Source organism: Canis aureus, chromosome 19 (assembly GCF_053574225.1).
Source record: "Canis aureus isolate CA01 chromosome 19, VMU_Caureus_v.1.0, whole genome shotgun sequence".
NCBI classification, from domain to species: Eukaryota; Metazoa; Chordata; class Mammalia; order Carnivora; family Canidae; genus Canis; species Canis aureus.
In genome coordinates, this window is record NC_135629.1 from 35,392,549 (window position 1) to 35,414,913 (window position 22,365).

The window sequence follows — 22,365 nt, forward strand, 5'->3', positions numbered from 1 at the left end:
GCAAGGATAATTAATAAAACAAGCAAACAGACAAAACACAAAAATCAGCAGCCTGTATTATCCATCCCTTAGTTTCTAAAAGAAGTTAACAAGAAAATAGGAGTCAGCAGAACTGGAAAAGCAAACAAAACCTACTCTAATAGCAGGAAGAGAATAAAGGTGTGGTGGCAGGGATTTTTTGCTCAAGCAGTCTGTTGCTGTTGCTGTTATAGTAGCAGACAAGACAGAAGACTTAGTTGAGTGTGTGTTTGGTGCTATGCATGATGCTATATTCTTTAGACTTGCTCACACATTTTCTTTATGGTAACTCCAAGACAGTAGATGCTATTATTGGTCCCATCTGTGAGATGAGGACAGCCAGACTCAGAGAAGTAAGTTGCCCACTGTCACACAGCTGTTAATGAGTAGAACCAGTATTCAAACTCAGCTGTTCTGACTCCAGAATACTGCATCCTATTCCACAGTGAGAAGTTTTGTGCTAGGATAAATTGGTTTGGCTCAAGAACTCCTGATACCATAGGGACCACTCTTTAATGTGCTTCTTTTGGGGTGGAAAACTATTTCTATAACACAAAGGATTCCAAGCATTGATGAAAACCTCTTATAATAGAAGCTGAGAAGCTGTTTGTGTTGGCAGTTTCAGCAGCCTTTTTTTGTGCTGCCGGCCTGAGTCTTCACCCTCTCTTGAGCAGGAATGTGGAATTCCTCTTTTTGAAGTGAGTTTGAGTGGGTTTGGTGAGTGGGCCTCCATGGAGGCAGCAGCGCCTTTGTAGGCCAGAGACAGTCATCAGCTCTGGATGGGCTTCAAGAAACATGGATGGGGAAGAGGTGGGGGAAGACCTCAGGCCATACATCCTCTTGCCTGCTGAAGACAGTTCCCAGTGGGGAATTCTGGGGAAACAGCCAAGAGAAAAGATATATTTCCAGGAGGGGTTTTCTGCTTCTTCCAGGAATCATTCTTGGGACAGTTCTTCATGGCCCCACACAGTGTGATCGGAGAATCCCAGCAGCATAAAAGCTGAGAAGAAATGAAGGCCTTTTTTTGTGATAAATGAGAACTTTCCTTTTGGAATAAATTAAAAAAAACCCAGCACAAACAAAACAACTCTCTGATAGAGAGATGGTCTTCACTGTAGCACAGTATCTGTATCTCCCTTGATCTTGTCTGAGGCTTGTGGGAGGGTTGGCAGCACCTAATAGAGACTGAGAATTCAAACCCATGTACTAGTGCACTTGTCCAGGCAGTCATCATACTGTGGAATCATTTCTTCCTCATCATTATAGTTAGGTCAAAGGGTAGGTATCATGCCATCAAAATGTAGTGTCTTCCTCCTACAGAACTTGAGTGGGTTTTTTGTTTTGTTTTTAAACTTTTAAACTTTAGACTTTTAGGCTTCAACAACTTTGTATGCCTGATAGAAAGGATCTGTGTTAGCTTCTCAGTTCTTAGAGCTCTAGGGAGAGTGGGATTTCTTTTCTGTTTGTTGCTTGCCACTTTGTTTGGTTTACCATCTCATCTCATAGACATTTTACTTTTGTTCAGTCCTCTCAAATGAAGATATTTTGGGTAGAATGATTAACATAGCTTTCCTCAACTTCTCTACATTGTGTTATTTGTAGATTATTTTTATCAATCAACAAAGTTTTGTAAAGTGTAGAAGCACACAAGGCCTTTCTAAAGACCCTTTATGCTTTTAATTTAGGTGGTTCTAAATTTCTAAGGAATTAGAAAACTTTGCTACCATTCATTAAGCACTTTCCACGAGACAAGCTCTGTGCAGAAAACACTGGTGTGAAATATTTTTTCTAATCCCCACAACAACCTTGTAATAAGGGCAAAAAAAAAAAATCTCTGGAAAGATTGACAAAAAACACTGAACTGTGGGAGTGGTTATTGCAGAGGTGGAGGGGGAATTATAGCCTTTCTTATTATAAACTCTTTTGTGTTGTTTGATTTTTTTTATTACTAGCATGTATAATTTTTAAAATTAAGATATTCATATATAATAACATACTTTTTATAGTGTATAATTTAATTGTTGTTGGTGTTTTTATAAGGTTGTGTAACCATCACTACTAATTCCAGAATTAAATTTTAATCACCCCAGAAAGAAACACCATGCCTATTAGCACTCACACTCATTTCTCCAATCATTCCCCTTATTCCAGCCCCCCAGTCTACTTTCTCTATGGATTTGGATATTTGGGACATTTCATATAAATGGGATTGTATAATATGTGGTCTTTTGTGATTGGATTCTTTCACTTAGCATGATGTATTTGGGTTCATTCATGTTGTAGCATGTGTCAGTATTTCATTCCTTTTATTGCTGAATAATATTCCATTTTGTGAGTATACCATATTTTGTTTATACATTTATTAGTTGATCAACTTTTAGGCTATTTGTGCTTTTTAGCTATTTTCAACAATGCTGATGTGAACATTCATGTGCAAATTGGTGTTTGAATATTTATTTTTATTCTCTTGGGTATATGCCTAGGAGTGAAATTGCCATATCATATGGTAATTCTGTTTAAATTCTGGAGGAACTACCCAATTGTTTTTCATAGTGGTGTGCTATTTTATACTCCACCAGTACCAGGTAATAGTTCCAGTTTCTCTACATTCTCACTAACGTTTGTTGTTGCCTGTCATTTTGATCATAGCCATCCTAGGAATATGAAGTGGTATCTCAGTGTGGTTTTGATTTGCATTTCCCTAGTGACTAAGTGATGATAAACATCTTTTCATGTGCTGATTGGCCATTTGCGTATCCTCCTTGGAGAAATGTCTATTCAGAATCTTCGCCCATTTTTAATTGTGTTATTAGTTTTTATATTGTTGAGTTGTAAGAGTTATTTTTTTTTTTTTTTTTTTTTTTTTTTTTTTTTTTTTTTTAAAGATTTTATTTATTTATTCATGAGAGGCAGAGAGAGAGGCAGAGACACAGAGACACAGGCAGAGGGAGAAGCAGGCTCCATGCAGCAAGCCTGACGTGGGACTCGATCCCGGGTCTCCAGGATCACACCCTGGGCTGAAGGCGGCGCTAAACCGCTGAGCCACCCGGGCTGCCCGAGTTGTAAGAGTTATTATATATTATGGATACTAGGCCTTTATTAGATATATGATTTCTTATATTCTCTTGTGTACAAGTAATTTTATACTTGCATTTGCTGTGTTCCATTAAAAACACAACAGTCAATATTTTTTAGTAAGTTGGAAGGGTGATAGATTTAACAAAATTATGCCTTTAGGAAAAGTACATGGATTTGTACTATTTTCAAAGTGTACAATCTTGACATTAAACATATACACTGTATTCTTTGAACACAGACATGGTCACTTATATCAAATTGATGCTTATTCTCTTTTGGTGATATCTTAGCTACCTTAGAAATGGACTTTACCTTGAATGTTCTCTTACCTTTTGTCTTTTGATATGACTGAACTTCAAAATTTGAGCCACTTCCAACCAAATAATTTGCCCATTTAAATGCTTAGGGTATGGCCTCATTTTATAGTGCCATAAAATGAAATTTAAAAAGCCTCTCCAGAGAGCTGTGATTACCATTTTTTTCTTTAGTTGTTAGCCAAGCTAATAAATATTCTTAGCAGTTCTGTCATCATATGTCATATAAAACTAGATCTAATGATCAAATCCATGAAAGGATCCCAAGTACCTTCTGTACAGCTTGAGAGGAAGAAGTGACCCACCTGATCATTAGACCCTTGGGTCTTCTGGAGCAAGATTTAACACACACCTCTCAGAAGGGTGGATGAAGGGGCCCTTAACAAGGTTTGGCTTGTTGAGGATCAACTGGCTGGCTGCTCTGGGAAGTGACGCTGTAGCTGCCTGGCCTATAGTACTATATGCTTCTGGTTCTCACGGAGGATAACTTGGCTGTGTTCGGAGATGGTCCCTTGAGCCCCTCTTCTGATACATACATATATGTGTGTGTATTCCACTTCCTGACCAGGGCCTCTGCAATCTTCCTGCTTTTCTGGCTCCCTCGCGTACCTTCTTGGGTTCTCCAGCACACGGTCTCTCTTTTCAGAGGTCTCCATTAAAGCCTGGGACCTTTCTCAAATTCTTGACAGCCAGTAATTCATAAAGGGAAAATGAATTAACTCCGTTTTAGCATAGCTGTAGGGCAAGAGAGTTGTTTGGAAGTGATTGCTGCAGGCTGTTAAGACAGCTACTTAGCTTTCAGGGCTGGCAAGAGAAGGATGAAAAGTAATGAGTTAACCTGCTAAGAATTTGGCCATTTTAATCATTTGAGTCTGGCTATACTTTGTCTCCATTTATACCGAGTGGGGAAACAGTTATCTTGATAAGCAGGGATTTATCTCACCCCACCTCTCAGTGGCTGCCTGGATTCAGAGTAGAATAGATTCCTTTATGTAGCAAGGGGAATGGGCATGCTTTGTATGAGTAAGAAAAAGAAAAAAAGCCACTGGTATTTTTTCAGAGTTCTTATCAGCAAAGAGCATTACCAAGAAATCCAATAGGGTAGTGATGACATTGAATTTTATTTGTACCAGGAATGCACAGATGGCTAGAGTTAGCAGCTATTCATTTTTAGCACATATCTCTCATTAATGTTAGGGGGAATTACAACAGACCTATCAAAGGGAAAAAATAGAGGAGAGTCTGTGGTATCAAATAAACGTGCATCATTTTTTTGTGCAAGGGTCACATACTTGGAATAATTCCTTTCTGTAATTGTAACTTTCCGTAGTTAGTTTATTCTTCTTGTTGAATTTGTATGTTGTCATGGTATTTTTAATGGCCTGAAGAAAAGCATTTCAGCAAACTGCCCAGGTCTGAGACTTAACAATTAGTCATTGCAGCTTGTGGGATCGTTTGTGAATAGCTCAATCGAGATGTGTTTTTACATAAAAGTTCCCCTTGATTAATTGCTCAGGAAATGCTTCTAGTTCATAGAGTTTTGTAAATCTGTATCATAAAATATTCCATTCCCAACAGTTCAGCCAGTGAGAAACTTGTGATTTTTTTTTTTTAAACCATCATGTGTCCAGGTGTTGCCAGCACTTTTCTTTTAATCAGTTTCTACCAAACAACAATATAGAAATTAAATTCCAACAGCCAGGAAAACTAGAGTTCTTTATTTCCTTTCTACATTCAAGACATAAGCAAATAGTCAAATAGTCTGGTTTTCTAGAAGATCCAAATTAAAATGTAATTTACAAAAAAAGATCAAATGGAAAGAAAATCATTTAATTAAAAATGCAAGTAACATAGGACTTGGCTTCAATGGTACCAAAATTTAGTAAGAATTTGACACATTATTTTTTAATAGGATGTTGCTTTTCTCATGGGCTGGACTTGGATATATTAAATTTATAGTCGCTTTCAGTTTCTTCAGTTGGGAAAGGGGAAAATCTTTCTTGCTTCCTATTTCTTCTTTGGATGATGAAGAATTCTCATTTTATCAGATGCAACCAGAAGGAATTTAGTATTTATACTAGCAAATGAGCATGCTAGTAATAGGAAGCATTGCCTAAAGTGAAAAATGAGTTTGAGACACTAATAGAGCAAGCATTCAGTTTTTGCACATGAATTTCTTTTCTTCTGTTTTCTCTTGAATCTCAAATATTTATCATATTCATCTAATTAATATTGATATTTTTCTCATAAAAATGAAAAAAAATTTAATATGAGTTATCACCTAGTAGTGTAGGAGAATTAGTCTATACGATGTAAGTTTAAATTGTTTCTCATTTCTAAATTACATGACGGCTACATTTAATAGAGTCATTCATCATCATCCTGTAGGAACTTTATACAACTTCCACTATTCCCCAAACCTCAGCTATTCACTGGGTAAATGGTTTCCTTGAATTCTATGTGAGGAATGTGAGAGCAGGCTTCCTCTTGTCTGTCTGTCTGTCTGTCTTTACAGAGTCTCAGATGATTTTTGGTCTCCTGTGGTGTCTATTTTATACAATGGATAGAGCCTTTGCCTAAAGGAGAGATGACCTCACAGGCACTGCTTAGGTGTGTGTGTGTGTGTGTGTGTGTGTGTGTGTGTGTGTGAAAGAAATATAAATATTTATGTGTATATTTATGTTTTGTGTGTAATAAAGATGAGTAGTATATGTGTGTGAACTAAATATATGTATGTGTATATATGTATGTATGCGTGTGTATGTATATTTGTATGTCTGTGTGTGTATCTTCTTATGTAAGAAACAGAATATTTGCTGAGTTTTCTCTGGTGAGAAGAGAAGTTGCTTGGGGCCACTGATCAGGAGTTGTGGTAACATAGCTTTGGGAAAACAACCTTAGAGCCAAATAATAGTAGAGTTGTTTTTGTTTTTGTTTTCGTTCTTGTCTTGGTGGGAGGATTATCCTGGTTAGCTCCGATAAGAAATTAGCAAGTGCGGTAAATCCAAGAATAGCAATGATAGGTTAGGAAAATGGCCTGAGTTGTGGAGTCTAACAGGTTCGGATAGAACCCAGCTCTGCTTCCTCCTAAGTGCAGGAGGTACCTCTAAGCAAGTCGCTTGCTTGCTCATCCTCATCTTTCGAGTCTATAATGGGGATAACAACACCTACACCATACAGTGGTCCTGAGGAATAAACATGTACATTGTCTAGTCCAGAGAGATGCGGATAAAAATTCTACCTTCTATAGCATTCCTGCTTATGAACCTCAGTCCTGGTGGCTGTTCTGTGGATTTTGGGTGGAATAATTCCTCAAAGTTGGGCCACCCTGCCCTTGGGAGCTCCAGAAGCATGGCCATCCAGGTGAAAAGTAGAAAGGGCATGAAAAAACTCTGGTGGATGCTTAGGATTTTGCTGCATCCCTTCAGGTAAAGAACCTATCATGACTCCAGTGTAGAAGCCTGGGTCCTTTGAGGAAATAGGCTGGGTCAGGAAGAGGGAAACATGAGAGGTGTCAGGAGTCTACAGATAGGCTTTGGAGGAGGCCTGAGAGCTCACTGTATTTTTCTGAATCTTCTTGAAATGGACAGAGGTCTAAGCTGGCTCTTGGTATTCTCTGTTTTGCTTTGAGTAACTGTCATGAAGTAGAAGATCAAGAAAAGGTCTTGATCTTCTTGATCAAGAGAACAGGAATGCATTGATTCACAAGAAGGATAAGAGCTGCCCAAATATATCTTATGATTGGGAGGTGGCTGCAAGTTTTCATAACTTACATAGCAGATCTAAGTCTTGCTCCACAAACCCAGGAGAATAAGAGATGCCGCATCTTTATGTCTTTATTGCTTTCAAAGCCATTTAGATCAGACCTCAGATTGGAGGCTACACAACCAGTGGAGGCAGAGACAGAGGCAGACATGTGATCCAGATATCACCTTCAGAAACCTCAATCAGCCTATCACACTGCCTCCTAAGGTTTGAGCTTTTAACTGTGGAGCTTAGATAACCCAGGACCTCACATAGGTGCCATCTTCATGACATTTTGGGAGTCCTGGAATGTGAGGTTGAGGGGATAAAAGTCTTCTTTCCATTAGCTTTCCCCATTTGTCATTGAGTAAAGGATTTTTGTCCCCACGGTGATCCAGCCTGGATTCATGGAGGGCAGAAGCCACTACCCTTATTATTTTTTTCCTTATCATTAAAATTTTCTTGTATTATCTCGTTTATTTCTTCTTTTAATAAGCATTGTTTTATTATTTATATCCTATTGTACAGATAAGGAAACTGATATAAAAAAATTAATTCACCCTTCTCACATCCTTCAGGGAAAAATGGTTGATCTGAGGTTTGAACCCATGCAAACAGGCTCCAAGTCATGACTCTTAAGCTCATTTTGTCCCACTGTTACTTTTGTTTCTAGCCTGAAACCAAGAGCTGATTCAGGGCTGTCCTGATTTGGCTTGGATGGCCCATTGGCGAAAAGCAAAGGAAGGATGTTGTTTTGTTTATAAGCAGAATCCTCAGGTTGGTCAGGGCTGAAATTTCTCAAGGAGAGAGTGAAGGTCAGTGGTCTTTACCTCCCTGGGAATAATGAAGTCACTGATCTATGGCAGAAAGGGTGACTTTTTTTTTTTTAAGATTTTATTTATTCATTCATGAGAGACACACAGAGAGAGGCAGAGGTATAGACAGAGGGAGAAGCAGGCTCCCTGTAAGGAGCCTGATGCTGGACTCAATCCCAGGACCCTGGGATCACGACCTGAGCCAAAGGCAGACACTCAAACCACTGAGCCACGCAGGTGCCCCAGGTGACTTTATTTAGTACTGAACAAAAGGAGACATTTTAAGCAGCTCTAATTGATGAAATTTGGGGACTCAGTGGCATTCAGAGATAACTGCTTGTACCTCATAGCTTGCCTGGCACTTCCCCTTGATGCCCGGAGTTTTAGACACACCAGCTGAGTTTTTGTGTGCAAGTCACTGAACTGCTCTGAGCAATTATCTCATCAGGCATGCATGGAAGATGGGGACTCAGCTCTTGTTCCTTCTTGTTCTTAAATGCTGTCTCTGTTATTTCTACTCAAGGCTTTGGTGGTATCCAGGAATCTTTGTTTTTGTTAGTTATGTGTTTAAAAATTAGGATGCTTTTGGGTGGTATAGATGAACACTTATGTATTTTATTAATGATGCTTTTTTGTATTAGAACATCCATACCTGAAGATCAAATATAAACATGATTTCATTAATTCTTGCTTAGAAAGAATCTAAGGCTAAAAGATATGTATAGTAAAAATATTTAAAGAAAAATATTCAGTAGCACAGGTAGTGCATGGTATAGCAAAAATCATTGAGATGATATACTAACAACTGAAATTTGAGTAACTCTGATTAATACTATTATTCCTTGGACTTTATATCTCAGAACAACAATTCAGTGGGATGATTCTTGGGCGGGGGAAGGGTTTGGGTCAAATAAATTTAATGAACACATCCTATCATGTCCATTTTTAGAGATTCACAGTGAACTTCACAATAGTAAAGGCCCTGGAAAGTTCTGCAGTATAAGAAACATGTTCACATTTTTTTTCTATGTCCACAAGGCTTATTTGATCCTAACCCTTTCTTGTTTGTTTTTGTTTTTGCAACAATTAACTGCATCTCCCAGAGCTAGTGCTGCCAGAATAGTAGTGTAAACCAGTGAGTCAGGCAAATATCACCAAGTGGGACTGAAACAGGTGGCATCACAGTAATAGACTTTGAAAGTGGTTAATTGTTTCGAGGCAGTTGTGTGGGGGAAGTGGTTTGTTCTGTCTTCTCATATAATTGGGGGGAAGTGGCTTACATCCTCTTTGCCAATAATTCTGCCACTTTGTTATCCTTCACTGATTTTCATTTTATCCACCTCCCACTACTGATTCTGTTTTATTCATTGTCATTTAACTAAGAGTTAGAAGAGATTTGAGTTATGAGAAGAAGAGTGGAAAGAACAGGCATTTATTTTTGCAGTGTGTTGTCATGGGGATAAATACTTGGGAATGTGTAAGGATGCATAAATTTCCATAACCCCTCATTGGCCATAAGTTATGCCTTCCAAATGCCTTAGTTTGCACTGGTGAAAATGGTTTGGAAGAAGTTTGAGAAATGGAAAAATGAGGTCTGTTAGGTAGATACCAAGATAAACAGTTTGAAATGGACAGTATTGTGAAGTATTTTTGAAAGATAAAGACAAACAAAATAAAATAAAGGTTTAAAAATTTTAAATAATAAAAATTAATTCTGTCTTTGTTCTGCTCCCTGGTTTTCACTCCATTGTATAGTTCCCTCCACTTGAATGTGGGCATGACTTGAATCTGGCCAATAGAATGTGGCTAAGGTGATAGGTGCCACTCCCTCAAACAGAGTGTGTCACAGGGCAAAGGTAGTTGTGGCACACCCATGATTACATTCTATAAGACTCAATCTTAGGAGACTGGGGAGAGATTTTTCCTGCTGGCCTTGAGGAATCAAATAGCCATATAGTGAGCTGCCAATGGAGAGGGCCACATGGCAAGGAACTATGAGCAGCCTCCAGAACCTGAAAGCAGTCTCCAGCTCCAGCCAATAGCTGGTAAAAACCTAGGAACCTCATTCATTCAGCTGCAAGACAAGGAATTCTTCCAACAACCTAAATGAGCCTGGAAGCACATTCTTCCCCGGTTAGGCCAATGGATAAGAAATGCAGTCTGGCTAACATCTTGATTTCAGCCTGGCAAAGCTGGGATCACAGGGACCGACCAAGCTGTGCCTGGGTTTTTGACTCAAAGAAGCTGTAAGATAATAAATGAGCATTGTTCTAGGCTACTAAGTTTGTGTTATGTTGCTGTGCAGCAATGCAAAACTGTTCAGTATTAGTCTGAATTATTTTGGGGATGGTCTGATAAGCCACACCTTGGACCGCATTCTAAAGAGAATATAACTTTCTTATTGATGTGTATAGTGCTTTGCTTCCCTCTAAGAGAAAAAAGATTGTTAACTCTCAAAAAAGAATGCCAATGTCTGGCTAGAATGCTCCATTTACTTTTGTGGCAAAGATCTTATAATAATGTACAATATTATATTGTCTCCATATGACATAATAGATAAGCCAATGAGCTTTGGCGTCATAGAAATGACGCCAAATTCTGGGTCTTCTGCTTATTAACTGTATGATGTATGATGTTAACCTCTCTAAGCCTCAGTTTCTTCATCTGTGGAATGGGGATAAAATTACTCTCCATGTAAGGATGTTGTTTTGTTTAACTGAGGCTATATATTTACAGTGCTTTAGCATAGTGCCTGACACTTAATATAATATTGAAAGGTAGAAGATGTTTTATTATTTAGCAATATTTTAACATTGATTTTTGATAAGAAATCATATAGACTCTGACACACTATTTCTGTACTTTAATTTGGAAAATCAGCATATAAGATTTTTATCTTCTTAGACCTCTGCTTTGTTTTATGTCTGGACTGCAGCAGACCAATTCCAGATTGGATGCAATAAAAATAGGTCTTGCATACACCAAGTGCCCCTGTGCTCATAGGTTGCTTTGGCTGTATATTGTCTGGGCAAATCGCCCCCAACCTCTGGCCAGACTGTGGAATGTTGGTTTCCTCCAACATTAGCCCCCCAGGGGTCAATTTTCACAGTTTCCATATGTTTTTATATTACCCCAAACTGTAAATACAACTGACACCCTACCAAATTGGCCCTAATGTGCCTATGTCTAACAGTGGAGTCGTAGGCTTTTAGAAGAATATAATACTCCCTGGAATTGTGGCAATTATAAGAATGTTTTGTTTTTAAAGTGTTTAGATTCTATTTTTTTTTTTTTATTTGGGAAGAAGTAAATGATGTGCAAGGAGAAGATACGAGGTGGAAACAGGGCAGCAGTTTTAATCTTATGTCTTAGCCCTGCCTTGGGTTTGCCCCCACATTTTTAGAAGTTCTGTCCTAAGATCTGTTACCTGCTCTTGCCCTTTTGTTTTTCTCTTACTTTCCCTTTTTGTTGAGTGTCTACTTATTTTTATCTTCACTTATTTTATCATCTCCAAGTCCTTTGTCTGTGATTAAATCTGTCTGTACAGGAAGAAGAGCCAAACTCATTATGATGCAGTGAAGTTCCAGGATATGAAATACGTTAAATATTTCTCCGTGTAGATTCACCCATAAAACCACATAATTTGTTCAAAAAGTGGTCACATTGAGGTTAACGGGTTCAGAGAACGGAAATTAATAGGGAAATTGCATGGCGTCCTTGTTGGTTTTGTGTTCTGCTTCATAGCTGGATCTTCATTTCAGTAACTGTGGCTGCCACCATGAAGTTTGAAGCTGTTAAGCTCCCACCTTCCATTCCAAGGCTCCCCTGGTGGACAGCCAATATTCTTGGGTAATTACCTCATGTGTATCTAGTTCTCTAATAGCCAACTGAGTTGCTGCTCAGGGCATCCTATAAAGTTTGGAGTGGTGTGCCTTAAAGGACTGGGCTACAGAGATTATATCCTGAGAATTTTCATTGCTGTTCCCTAGACCTTTCTAGGTAAGCATGGGAGAAGAGAAAGTGAGAGTGGTATGAAGGAGCTATGCAATATTCTCCACAGTTAGGTGGCACAGGACAGAGGTTAATGGCTTGGGTGTGGCCGCTGGAGCCAGACTGAGAATCCTGCCTCTGCACTCACTTGTGCTGTAACTTTTGGCAGTTTCCTCATTGGTAGGCAAAATAATCAAAGGACCTTCCTTATAGGGTTGTTGTGAGAATTAAGTGAGCTAATAAACGTAAGATGCTTAGAGCACATCATGTGATGTGAACATTTGCTGTCTGTAGTTATCATTGCTACATAGCAGTATTAGAATGTGTCTAGACCAGCATTCAGGAAACTCTGGCCTATGGGCCAAATCCAGCCTGCCCACCTGTTCATGTAAATAAGGTTTTATTGGAACACAGCCATGCACATTTTTGTAGCATGCTTAGGCTTTCATGGTGCAATGACAAAGTTGAGGCAAAGTTGAATAATTTCTGCAGAGACCATATAATTCCCAAAGCCTAAGATATTTACTAGCTATACCTTTATAGAAGAAGTTTGCTGATCCTTGTTTTTAGATGTCAGAAAGCTTTCTCAGCAGCATAGATGAGAAAATATCAGTCTACTGTGAACCATGTAGACTTTAAAAACCATCTATTGAATATGAGTTAAATTAGGAAAGTGATCCTGGGTTTCTTTTAGGTGCCATCTTATAGATATTCAGTGTAATATTAAAAATGACCTTTATAGGGCAGCCCCAGTGGTGCAGCGGTTTATCGCCGCCTGCAGCCCAGGGTGTGATCCTGAAGACCCAGGATCGAGTCCCACGTCAGGCTTCCTGCATGGAGCCTGCTTCTCCCTCTGCCTTTGTCTCTGCCTCTCTCTCTCTCTCTGTCTGAATTAAAAAAAAAAAAAAAAAAGACTTTTATAGGAATGAGAACTCTGAGTTGTTATTGTGCTGGCACCAGCTAGTAATACCCAGTTGTATTCATCAGCAATCCAGTCTTACTCCTTTTTACTTTGACTGGTACCATTTCATTGACAATAAGCCATATTCTTTATATAAGATTGAATTCTTCTTTAATAGAAAGTGCCTTTCTTAAAACAAATATAAGAGGGCAATCTTAACTCCTGTAAATCCCTAAATACATATTCCTAAATAGATTTATGGGTTCACACAAAACACCTAGTCAACACAAAGGGGACTGTTTCATCTTTTGACTAAACAGCAGCAGGTTTTAGAATTAAATTCAATTCAGCAGAAATCTATTGGTAATAGTGGGAGTAGGCATTGTGCTTAATTCTTAGAGAACAGATAGTTGTGATCACTGTACAGGGGGTGCTTATAGCAGAACAAGGAGGAAATTAAAGGATCAGAAATGTGTTTCAAGCACAGCATAATTTGGGTTTTTATAACATGGGGATCCAACTTTCTAGATTAACCAAGACTTCTAGGACAATGTCCTAAGAGGGATGCATGTGAATTGTCTGTGATGAAAGGGCTGAGATGGGAGTGTGGTGAAGAGCTTTCTAGAAGAGGAAAGCACTGTGCAAGGGCCCTCAGGGTGGCAGGATTTGGTGTATTGAGGGTGCAAATGGAAGGCCAGTGTGACTGTGGGGAGTAGGTTGAGATAAGACTTTGAGAGGCAAGAGGTAGACCTGGTAGGAGTAAAGGGAAGAAGCATGGCCTTTTCCTCAGGTAGTGGAAATCCAGTGAGAAGTTCTAAGCAGCAGAGAAATATGATGCTGTTTGTGTACCAGACAGTTTGTCCCCTGTCCTGCGGAGATTGAATTAGGGGGACCAGTTGGAGCTGGCATCCTCACACAACTCGGAGGTGATGTAGTGTGGGCCAGAGAGGATGTGGTTAGAAGTTTTTCCTTCAGTCTTGTGAATACTCCAAGATTGGGCCCTGTTCTGGCAGTAATGCCTATCTGGTGGTGCAATAGCCTGTAATCAATTAAAAATGCAAATAAAGATATCATTACAAGTTGTGGTGTGTGCAATGGAGAAAGTGCATGGATGTGGCCATAGCAGTTTTGGTGAGAGGGAGGGGGTATTGTTTGATTTGATGCCCAGAAAAGCTACCTTTGAAGAGGTGACATTTAAGCTGAGACCTGAAAGGTCAAAGTCAGTCATGTAGAAGGAGCAGTGTCTGTGAGAGGAAAGGGGTGGGTGGGCAGACAGAGAGGAAAGAAAGAAGACTGGATTTTGGATTCTGGGGGTAAAGGTGAAAATGGTTTGGGAGGCAGCTGCTGAGGTCCACAGATGTACAACTCTCTTCTCTAGGAAATGGAAAACTCTTGGAGAGTTATACACCAACAAGCACATGAATTCACTTGTTCTGAAACACTCATTCTTGCTGCTGTGTGGAGAGTGGCTTAAAACGGGCAGCAGAGCAGGAGCAGGAGCTTGGTGAGGAGAGAAAAGTATCATGGACCAGGCAGAAATTGATGGTGACTTGAGGTGTTGTGGTAGTAGGAGTGAGAGAGAGAAGGGGTCTGTCCACTCTGTTTCCTTATCTGCCTTTCTGTACTGTCAGCTTTTAGCAGGGCATCAAAGCACCAAAGGATAGGTGGAGCCATGGTGTACTACAGTAGAGGACCCTTACCAGGCAGGTCGAGATGACAAGGGACCCTGTTTTCGGTTCTCCTGGTGGTGAACTCCTGCTGCCAACTTTGACCATATGGGCTGAGAAACCTGAGCATATAGTCCAGTCTACAGTGAGGGGATGTACAATATTACAATACATTTATTGCTTAACAATGAGAAAAATAATCATTCCTGGGCGATCATTTTCAGACCTACATGACCAGTCTGTGCTCTCTGGGTCACCAGACATAGATGAAAGGCCAAGCAATAAGAAATGTATTTGATGAATAGTAAATGGGAGCCAGGCTTGTTAGTTATGTGACCCTTGTGTGTATGGTCTGCTCTCCAGGCAGAGTGTCTTGTTATTAGGTGCCCCTCTATTGAATATAAAGTCCTGAGGTGGGTGAAGAACAGGCCAGCCTTTTCCTATTTCCCTTTGAGTTTCCTGTGGGTGCATGCCAGTCCTATTAAATGCATTGGGAGGAGGACAAGGGGCATCAGAGAACACCTGGCTTTCTCCCTGAGGTATTCCATAGGAGGAGCCCCCATCTACTCTTCAGCATAGGCTTTCAGCCATTGGGTTCCATTTATATTTAGTATGATGCTCTATAGGGGGAGGAGGTTCTTCAGGGCCAGAATAGTGGAGAATAAAGGTAGCCAGCCCTTCAGAACTTCACCAGAGTGAAGTATCTACAAGAAAAACAAACCCTTCTCTTGCTGATTGTGACTAGTTTCTGCTGTGTGACTTGCTTGCTAGGTTTTCCCAGCTTGGGTGGAAAAATAAACAGTTGAAAGCAAGGAGAGTGCATATGGGCTCTAGAAGAGAGTTTGGGGTAGAATTAAATCCTAAATTGTGTTGGAGCTAAGTCCTGAGACTTTGGCCCTACTTATTGCTCTTTGCTGAGAGGAGAGCTGGATTCAAGTAACCACAGCTGGCCAGATATATTCTCTTGCAGGAAGAAATACCATGCTTGTGACACTTAGCACACTTGTATGTGCTATAAAAGTATCTTTAGAATAGTTATGCAGCTTTCTACAATTTATAGGTATGCTGGAATACTGAATGGTATTTACAAGCCTTAAAAAAGTGAAATCATCCCAGTGGTTAAAAGTAAAAACCTTTATTATTGGAAATTCTGCACGCAATACTCATTGTCAGCTTCCATTTTGTGTGTGTGACCCATCTACTTGTGCGGTCACTGTAGGATCCCAGCTCACTTACCCATGCTTGTCGTGACCTTCTTGCAACACTTCCATTAGGATGGACTAATGGAATGCAACTCATCTTATTATTAAGAAAAGCATACTGGAAGCTAAATATGCGACACAAAGGGTTTGATAATGCATTCCAAAGTCCATTGTTTGAGGCATTTTGAATACCTGCTGCTGGTGTGGGAAGCAAGACACTAAATACGTATTCATAACATTATATACTACATGATCACATTTATATTGTGAGCTAAGAATGAAACAGAGAGGGAACATGCTGGAATCTATTCTAGGCATTTTACTTGTACTAATATATCAACTCTTCACAATAACCCTATGGATTAGACAGAATCATTTCCATTTTATATATGAAGAAGCTGAGGTACAGAGATGTTAAGAAACTTGCCCATGATCATACAGATAGAAAATGGTGGACTTCCGATAGAGCCCAAGGAGCCTGGCTCCGGAGTTTATGCCACTATTTTCTATCCTTCAGTGGTTCCTGGAAGATTCTTATAACCTGTAATTGTTTTCCATGGGGTTATACCATTTACACTCCCGGTTGTACCTACATCTGGTTATTTAACCAAGATATAAGAAAACAGATATCCATTAAAATATTGATACAAGAATGTTCATTGCAACCTTATTCTTTTTTCTAATTTTATTTTATTTGAATTCACTTAATTAACATATAGTATATTATTAATTTCAGAGGTAGAGTTTAGTAATTCATCAGTTGCATATAACACCCAGTGTTCATTATATCACGTGCCCTCCTAATGCCCACCACCCAGTTACTCTGTTCCCCCATCTAACCTCCCTTCCACCCACCCTTAGTTTGTTTCTCATAGTTAAGAGCCTATTATGGCTTGTCTCCCTCTCTGATTTTGTCTTACATTACCTTATTCTTAACAGTAAAAAATTGGAAACGGCCCAAATATAAAACAGACTAATCAAGCTGTAGTATATTCATATAATGGAATACCACTTGACTTCAGCAATAAGATAGAACTTAAGAACAATATAAATGAGTCTCAAAAACTTTATACTGAGTCAAAGAAATCAGACACAAAAGGGCATGTACTATGTGATTCCATGTATATGAAATGCAAGAATAGATAAAACAAATCCATGGAGATAAAAAGTTGGGTTAACAATTACTTCCTGTCAGGGGACAGGGACATGTGCCTGGGTGGTGGCAATGGTCTATATTTTAATTGGTCAAAATCATTGATATTTACACTTAATATCTGTGCATTTTCTTGTATATATTTATACCTCACTTGCACAGACACACAAATGCATACAGTATCACATGAAAACTCCCCCTTCTTCCCTTATTCATTCCCTTCCTCAGTGGTAACCACTGTTTACAGACTGGTGTGAGGTTTCCATCAGTTTCCATTTCAATAGGATGTATGTGTGTGTGTGTGTGTGTGTGTGTGTGTGTGTGTGTGTATCCAAACAGACTTTAATATATATTTTTAAGATTTTATTTATTTATTCATGAGAGACATAGAGAGAGAGAGAGAGAGAGAGAGAGGCAGAGACACAGGCAGAGAGAGAAGCAGGCTCCATGCAAGGACAGGCTTTAATATTTTAACATAAATAAGATCAGACATATATATATTATTCTGCTACCTGCTTTCTTTTTCAATTAATGATATGTCTTGAAGGGCTTTCCATGTTTTGCCTTAATCTTCTTAGCTAGCTTGTAGTATCAGAGTATGCATGCAGTTGATTTCTTCAGCCAGTCTCCTTCTGATGGAGAATTTGGCAGTTACCAAATTTTCACTTTGATAGTGCTGTAGTGAAAATTTTGTATATAAATATTCATGCATATGCTGCAAGCATTTTTTTAGGCTACTTTCCTAGAAGTGTATTTGCTTGGGCAAAAGGTATGGACACTTTGGTGGATACTGCCAAATCGGTTTATAATTTTGCAACCAATTTTTGTCAATTATATTCTTTCTGACTGCATATAAGAGATTTAGATTCTGGCCTTCTCTCACAATGGAGATTATGAATCTTTTAACGTTTTTGAGAGCAGATAGGTAAAAAGTGGCATCTTTTTCTGCTGAGATTTAAAAAAAAAAGAGAGAAGTTTTGATTTTCTCCTGTATATACAATATACACATGCACTTAGAGAAACATATGTACTCCCTGCTCCACACTCCCTCCCAGCTATATAATTGTAGAGGCCCCAAAGCCTAATAATCTCTCAATCAGCAAATTAGGGAACATTTTCTAATTTTAATTTTAATTTGATAGACTGTTCTAGTGAATAGCAGGATTCTGTCCTGACATTCATTCCTAATATAGATGCCATCGTTGATCTTGATATCTAATGGAATTTTTTTATTTAATCGAAGTTCCTTAATGATGGCTGAGTTTTGAAAAGTGACATGACTTGCTTTATGCAACTAGCCAATTTAAATTGAATGATGAAAACTGACCTTGCCACTCTACTCTCCAGCTAATCTCCATCTGCCTCCCTCCATAATGGCCTTCTTAAAATTTTTGTTTTCCTGGAGAAAAAAGTTTGCCCCAAGTCAACTTTATTTATGAACATGGAGCAGGTCTTTTTCTGGCAGAGCTTTAGAATCTGAGTTGCCTAGTGGGTGGGAATTTGGGAAATGGTTATCAATGATACTCTCTTTTGAGGCCATGTTGCCAGAGGGCTTTGCATTCTGCACCCCCAGGGGTTCTACTTTCCTGAGTTTAGTACCATTGAGAGCTGTTCTGAGTTAGCCCCATTTATTTATGCATGTGGTTTACTTCTGCAGGTGGGAGGAGAGGCAGGGAGTGATAGATCACCAGAGATTTTATTCCTGGAGATGAAGTTATTACTAGCAAAAATCACAGTGACCATTCCTTCAAGAAGTGTCTAGTGAGCTTCTGTGGGGGTATTTTCTCTTGATCAGGGGATCTCCTATTTTTAAATTTCATGACTTCTTTACCTGTCTCTCCTACCCCTTACCTCTTTCCTACCTTTGCCAGTACAATCCTTGTCTTTTTTTGGCTTTCAAGTAAGCTTTTACTAGAAGAAGGAAATATATTTCTGCTGCTAGAATTATATTTGAAAACCTAGCACTCCTGTAAGGGAGTGTGTATACTTTCTAGGTATCTATTGATATTCATGTGTACAAAGACAAAATGATCATTTTCATCACCTTGCTCTGCATCCACCTAATTGGCAGTTCTAAGCAGTGCCATTCAAATCCCAGCTTTTCTTTTCCAATCATGCGTCCTATGTCAGGCAACACTTGAAGGAATGGTTGGAGAATACTGAGAATAGGCCTCTGTCACAATGTCCGGACTTCAGTTTTTCATTATTCCTAGCCACTCATTCTTAATTCAGAGAAGCTTTACAGGATGCATGGAATTGGAGGTTTATTTTATAATTTTTGGATTGTAAAAAACACTGCAGTATCCCTGAAAGTAAGATCTATGTATGTTCATACTGCACCAAGAACTTTGTGGGAGTTCTTTATGCAAATGATATTTGCAATAATAATCTATTTTCTTTTTCAGTGGTGCTTGGAGAAAAAAAATGTTTAGTAGTTGGTTTTGTGTAAGTGTCTGCTTCAAAGTTACAAAAAGCATTTCTTTATAAAAATGTCCTCTACTTAATCACTAATAACACTGACCTCTCCATCACATGCTATTTTTGGGCATGGACCTTATTTCCTGAGCTGGAAAGTGTGCTTGCCTTTGGTTAGTATGAGTTTTGGAAATACTATATCCTTGTTCAATTAGGAAGCGAGAAGTTGTTCTCAATATCTTTGTAGTAACCAAAAGGTAATTTTCTAAAAGAAGATTCGCATGTAGACTTGAGTTGGTAGTTTTATATGTGTGTATTACTGTATTGGGTAAAAACAAGGAAATGTCAGACAAAAATTATCCAATCTAAATGTTGACCAAGTAGATGGCTGTTCTCTCTCACCACATTCCTGTTAATAAGTGTCACCAGGAATTGTTAAATCACTGCTTCAGCCAGTACTGTAAGTTTTCATAAGGACCAACATGTTCAGAATATTTTCATCAGCAGGATTTCTGATAGAAGATCATTCAGCTTAATAAGTTCTCTTGAACTTTATTTTCTTGGAAAGAGAGGGAGTAGCAGAGTATATAATTTTATGAGGATTAGAAATAGAAGTTTTTTCTTCTTCAGAGTGGCTTCCATTTGATTAGCAATTGTTTCAATTCGACATGTTTGCTGCATATCATCTATTTCTTATCTTGTACATGTTTCCGTGAGAGCAGTGATTCTCACTTGCTTTGGGAGTCAGGACTCCATGATAGTGACTGACTTAGCAATGCCTGGAGGGGCTGGGAGGATTCAGGAAGGATCCCAAAAGATTCTACTCTGAGGTCTTCCTCTTTTGGAATCAGTGCTCTCAAGCCCTCTCTCTGTACTGCCCTTTTGCCTTCTCATGTGTGAGATTAGATTTATACCAGCTGCCAGGGACATGGTTGCCTAAATCTGTGGAATGTTTTGCTAAACGCTGCTGGTGAAATAGTCCACATTAAGCCTAGCACACCTCCCCCCACTCTTTTAACCCATCCTTTGTCCTTAGTCTTTTTCTCACTTGATCACTTTATGATTTTGCACTTTGACATCCTGTAGATTCATTAAGAACTTTTATTGCAAGCACCAGGGCTTTAACATGATGATTAGCCAAAGTGTTATTCTGTTTGAGCTAAGTGATGACAATGTATTTGATTGGAGCCTTGTAATTGTTATTTTAAAATCAAAGTAATGGATTATGATCTCAGAATAGGAACATGATCCAAAAGAATAATAATAATTATAAGAGCAACCACTTAGAAGAAAATAAATGCCCCGTCACAGACCAGGGGCCTTGTGTTCCCTAAGTCCCACCTGCCTTTGCAGTCCCAGGTTCCCAGGAAGAGGGGGTTCTCTTCCCTCTCTCCCTGGGCTAGCCTCTTGGCAGCCTTCCAGTTCCTGGAAGTAGTTGGTCATTTTTTACCTTGGGAATTCTACTTGCTGTTCCCTCCTCTTGGGGGACACTTCCACTGGCAATTCTTGGCTGGCTCCTTGGAGTCTTACCCACTGTCTCACCTCCTTAGGGCGGTTTCCAGGCCACTGTGCCTAAAATCATCTTCCTACCCCATGCCTGTCCAGAAATGCAATGTGCATCATCATCTTTCACAGCATGCAATTTATTTCCTCTCCTTTAGGAAGCCTAAATTGTGTCTCCTTGGTCCTGGTCTGTGTCTCCCACTGACATTTAAGCTCCATGAGTTGGTTGAAGACTATACATATCTCATTCACCATGGCAGCCCCAGTGCCATCCTGGCACTTGGCATTAATTGGTTGCTCACTGCATACTTGTGATTGAATTAATGGAATATTCTGAAGTTTCAACTTTTCCTGAATCCATATCAATATATTCTATACTTAGTATTTCTAAGATAACATATGATCTTCCAGTGGTTGAATTTAACCACACTCTGCTGACTTTTCTCAGGCATATGAAGGATCAGAATAAGAAGGTGGCCAACCTCAAGCACAATCAACAGTTGGAAAAGAAGAAAAATGCCCAGTTACTGGAAGAAGTCCGCAGGCGAGAAGATAGCATGGCTGACAACTCACAGCACTTGCAGGTGAGCTCAGGCTTCTCCTTTTAAAACCTAAATAATTGGAGATTGACTCTCTCTAACAGGTACCCATTACTGTGAGAAAATATGCACAGAAATGGGAGACTTGCCTTAGCTCTGAGTCCAGCACTAACGGTGTACTCCTAGAGAACCCAAAAGGTCTTTACAACTGTGGAGAATCATTTTCAGAATGGTGCCCGAGAAGAGCTGATTATGGTGGAAACTTTAATGCTGTACAGAGTCCATTGGTTTTTATACCTCACTTGAAAAGGTAAGGGCTGTGTTTATATAGTTGGCAAAAAGCTTAAAACGTAGACATATCCCCCTTTTAGAATTATATTTCAATGGTTTTGGCGTTAGTAGAAAGGAAATATATGTGTATTATCACAGAAGCTATTTGAAAAAGGATGCATTAAGTTGATCTCAGATAGTTTACAAAACTGGTTTTGTTTTACTCAAAACTCTGAGGCTCTGAGACATCATTATTCTGTCTTTTCTGTGGAATATAGTTATCACTGAATGGACAGACCTATCTCAGAAACCAACTGGCTGACTGAAAACACCAATTTTTCCTCATTAACATCCCTATTTTTGGCAAAGGAGCTCTCCCCATGTGCTCAATAAAACATTCAAGCTAAAACAGGGCATTTGCTTTGAAGTTCCTTTATTTATTCCAGTGTGCCTTTAAACAGAGCAGTTCAAGTTCAACTTGGCCAGAGTTCATGTTAAATTTTGCTTATTAATTAGTGTCTTTCTCCAGTTATGTATTAGGTTTCCTCCTTGGAGATAGAAGAAGTTAGATAGTTTCAATATGTACTCACAGTTCATCTTTTTAATTGACCAAAAGAGAAATAAATAATTATTCTAGAGTATGAAATAAAAGGAAATGTCTTACACAGAGCATGGCACATGGAAGTTACTTAGTCAATATTAGTTTCTTTTTGTCTCTGTGTCTTGGAGGTGCCTTAATGATTTCAGTCAAGCCCC

At 39.0% G+C, this 22,365-nt stretch overlaps 1 protein-coding gene across 24 annotated transcripts in view; it reads left to right on the forward strand.

Annotated features, from left to right (window-relative positions):
* ERC2 (ELKS/RAB6-interacting/CAST family member 2) overlaps positions 1-22,365 on the forward strand; it is a 904,101-nt gene that overhangs the window by 461,203 nt on the left and 420,533 nt on the right. For all 24 annotated transcript variants that reach the window (XR_013357839.1, XR_013357837.1, XR_013357838.1 and 21 more), the window contains one exon: positions 21,249-21,384. Coding sequence is in view for 21 of the 24 variants with exons in the window: in XM_077858464.1 (XP_077714590.1) it covers positions 21,249-21,384 (136 nt within the window). In the remaining 3 variants the exon portion in view is untranslated. The remainder of the gene's footprint in view (positions 1-21,248; positions 21,385-22,365) is intronic.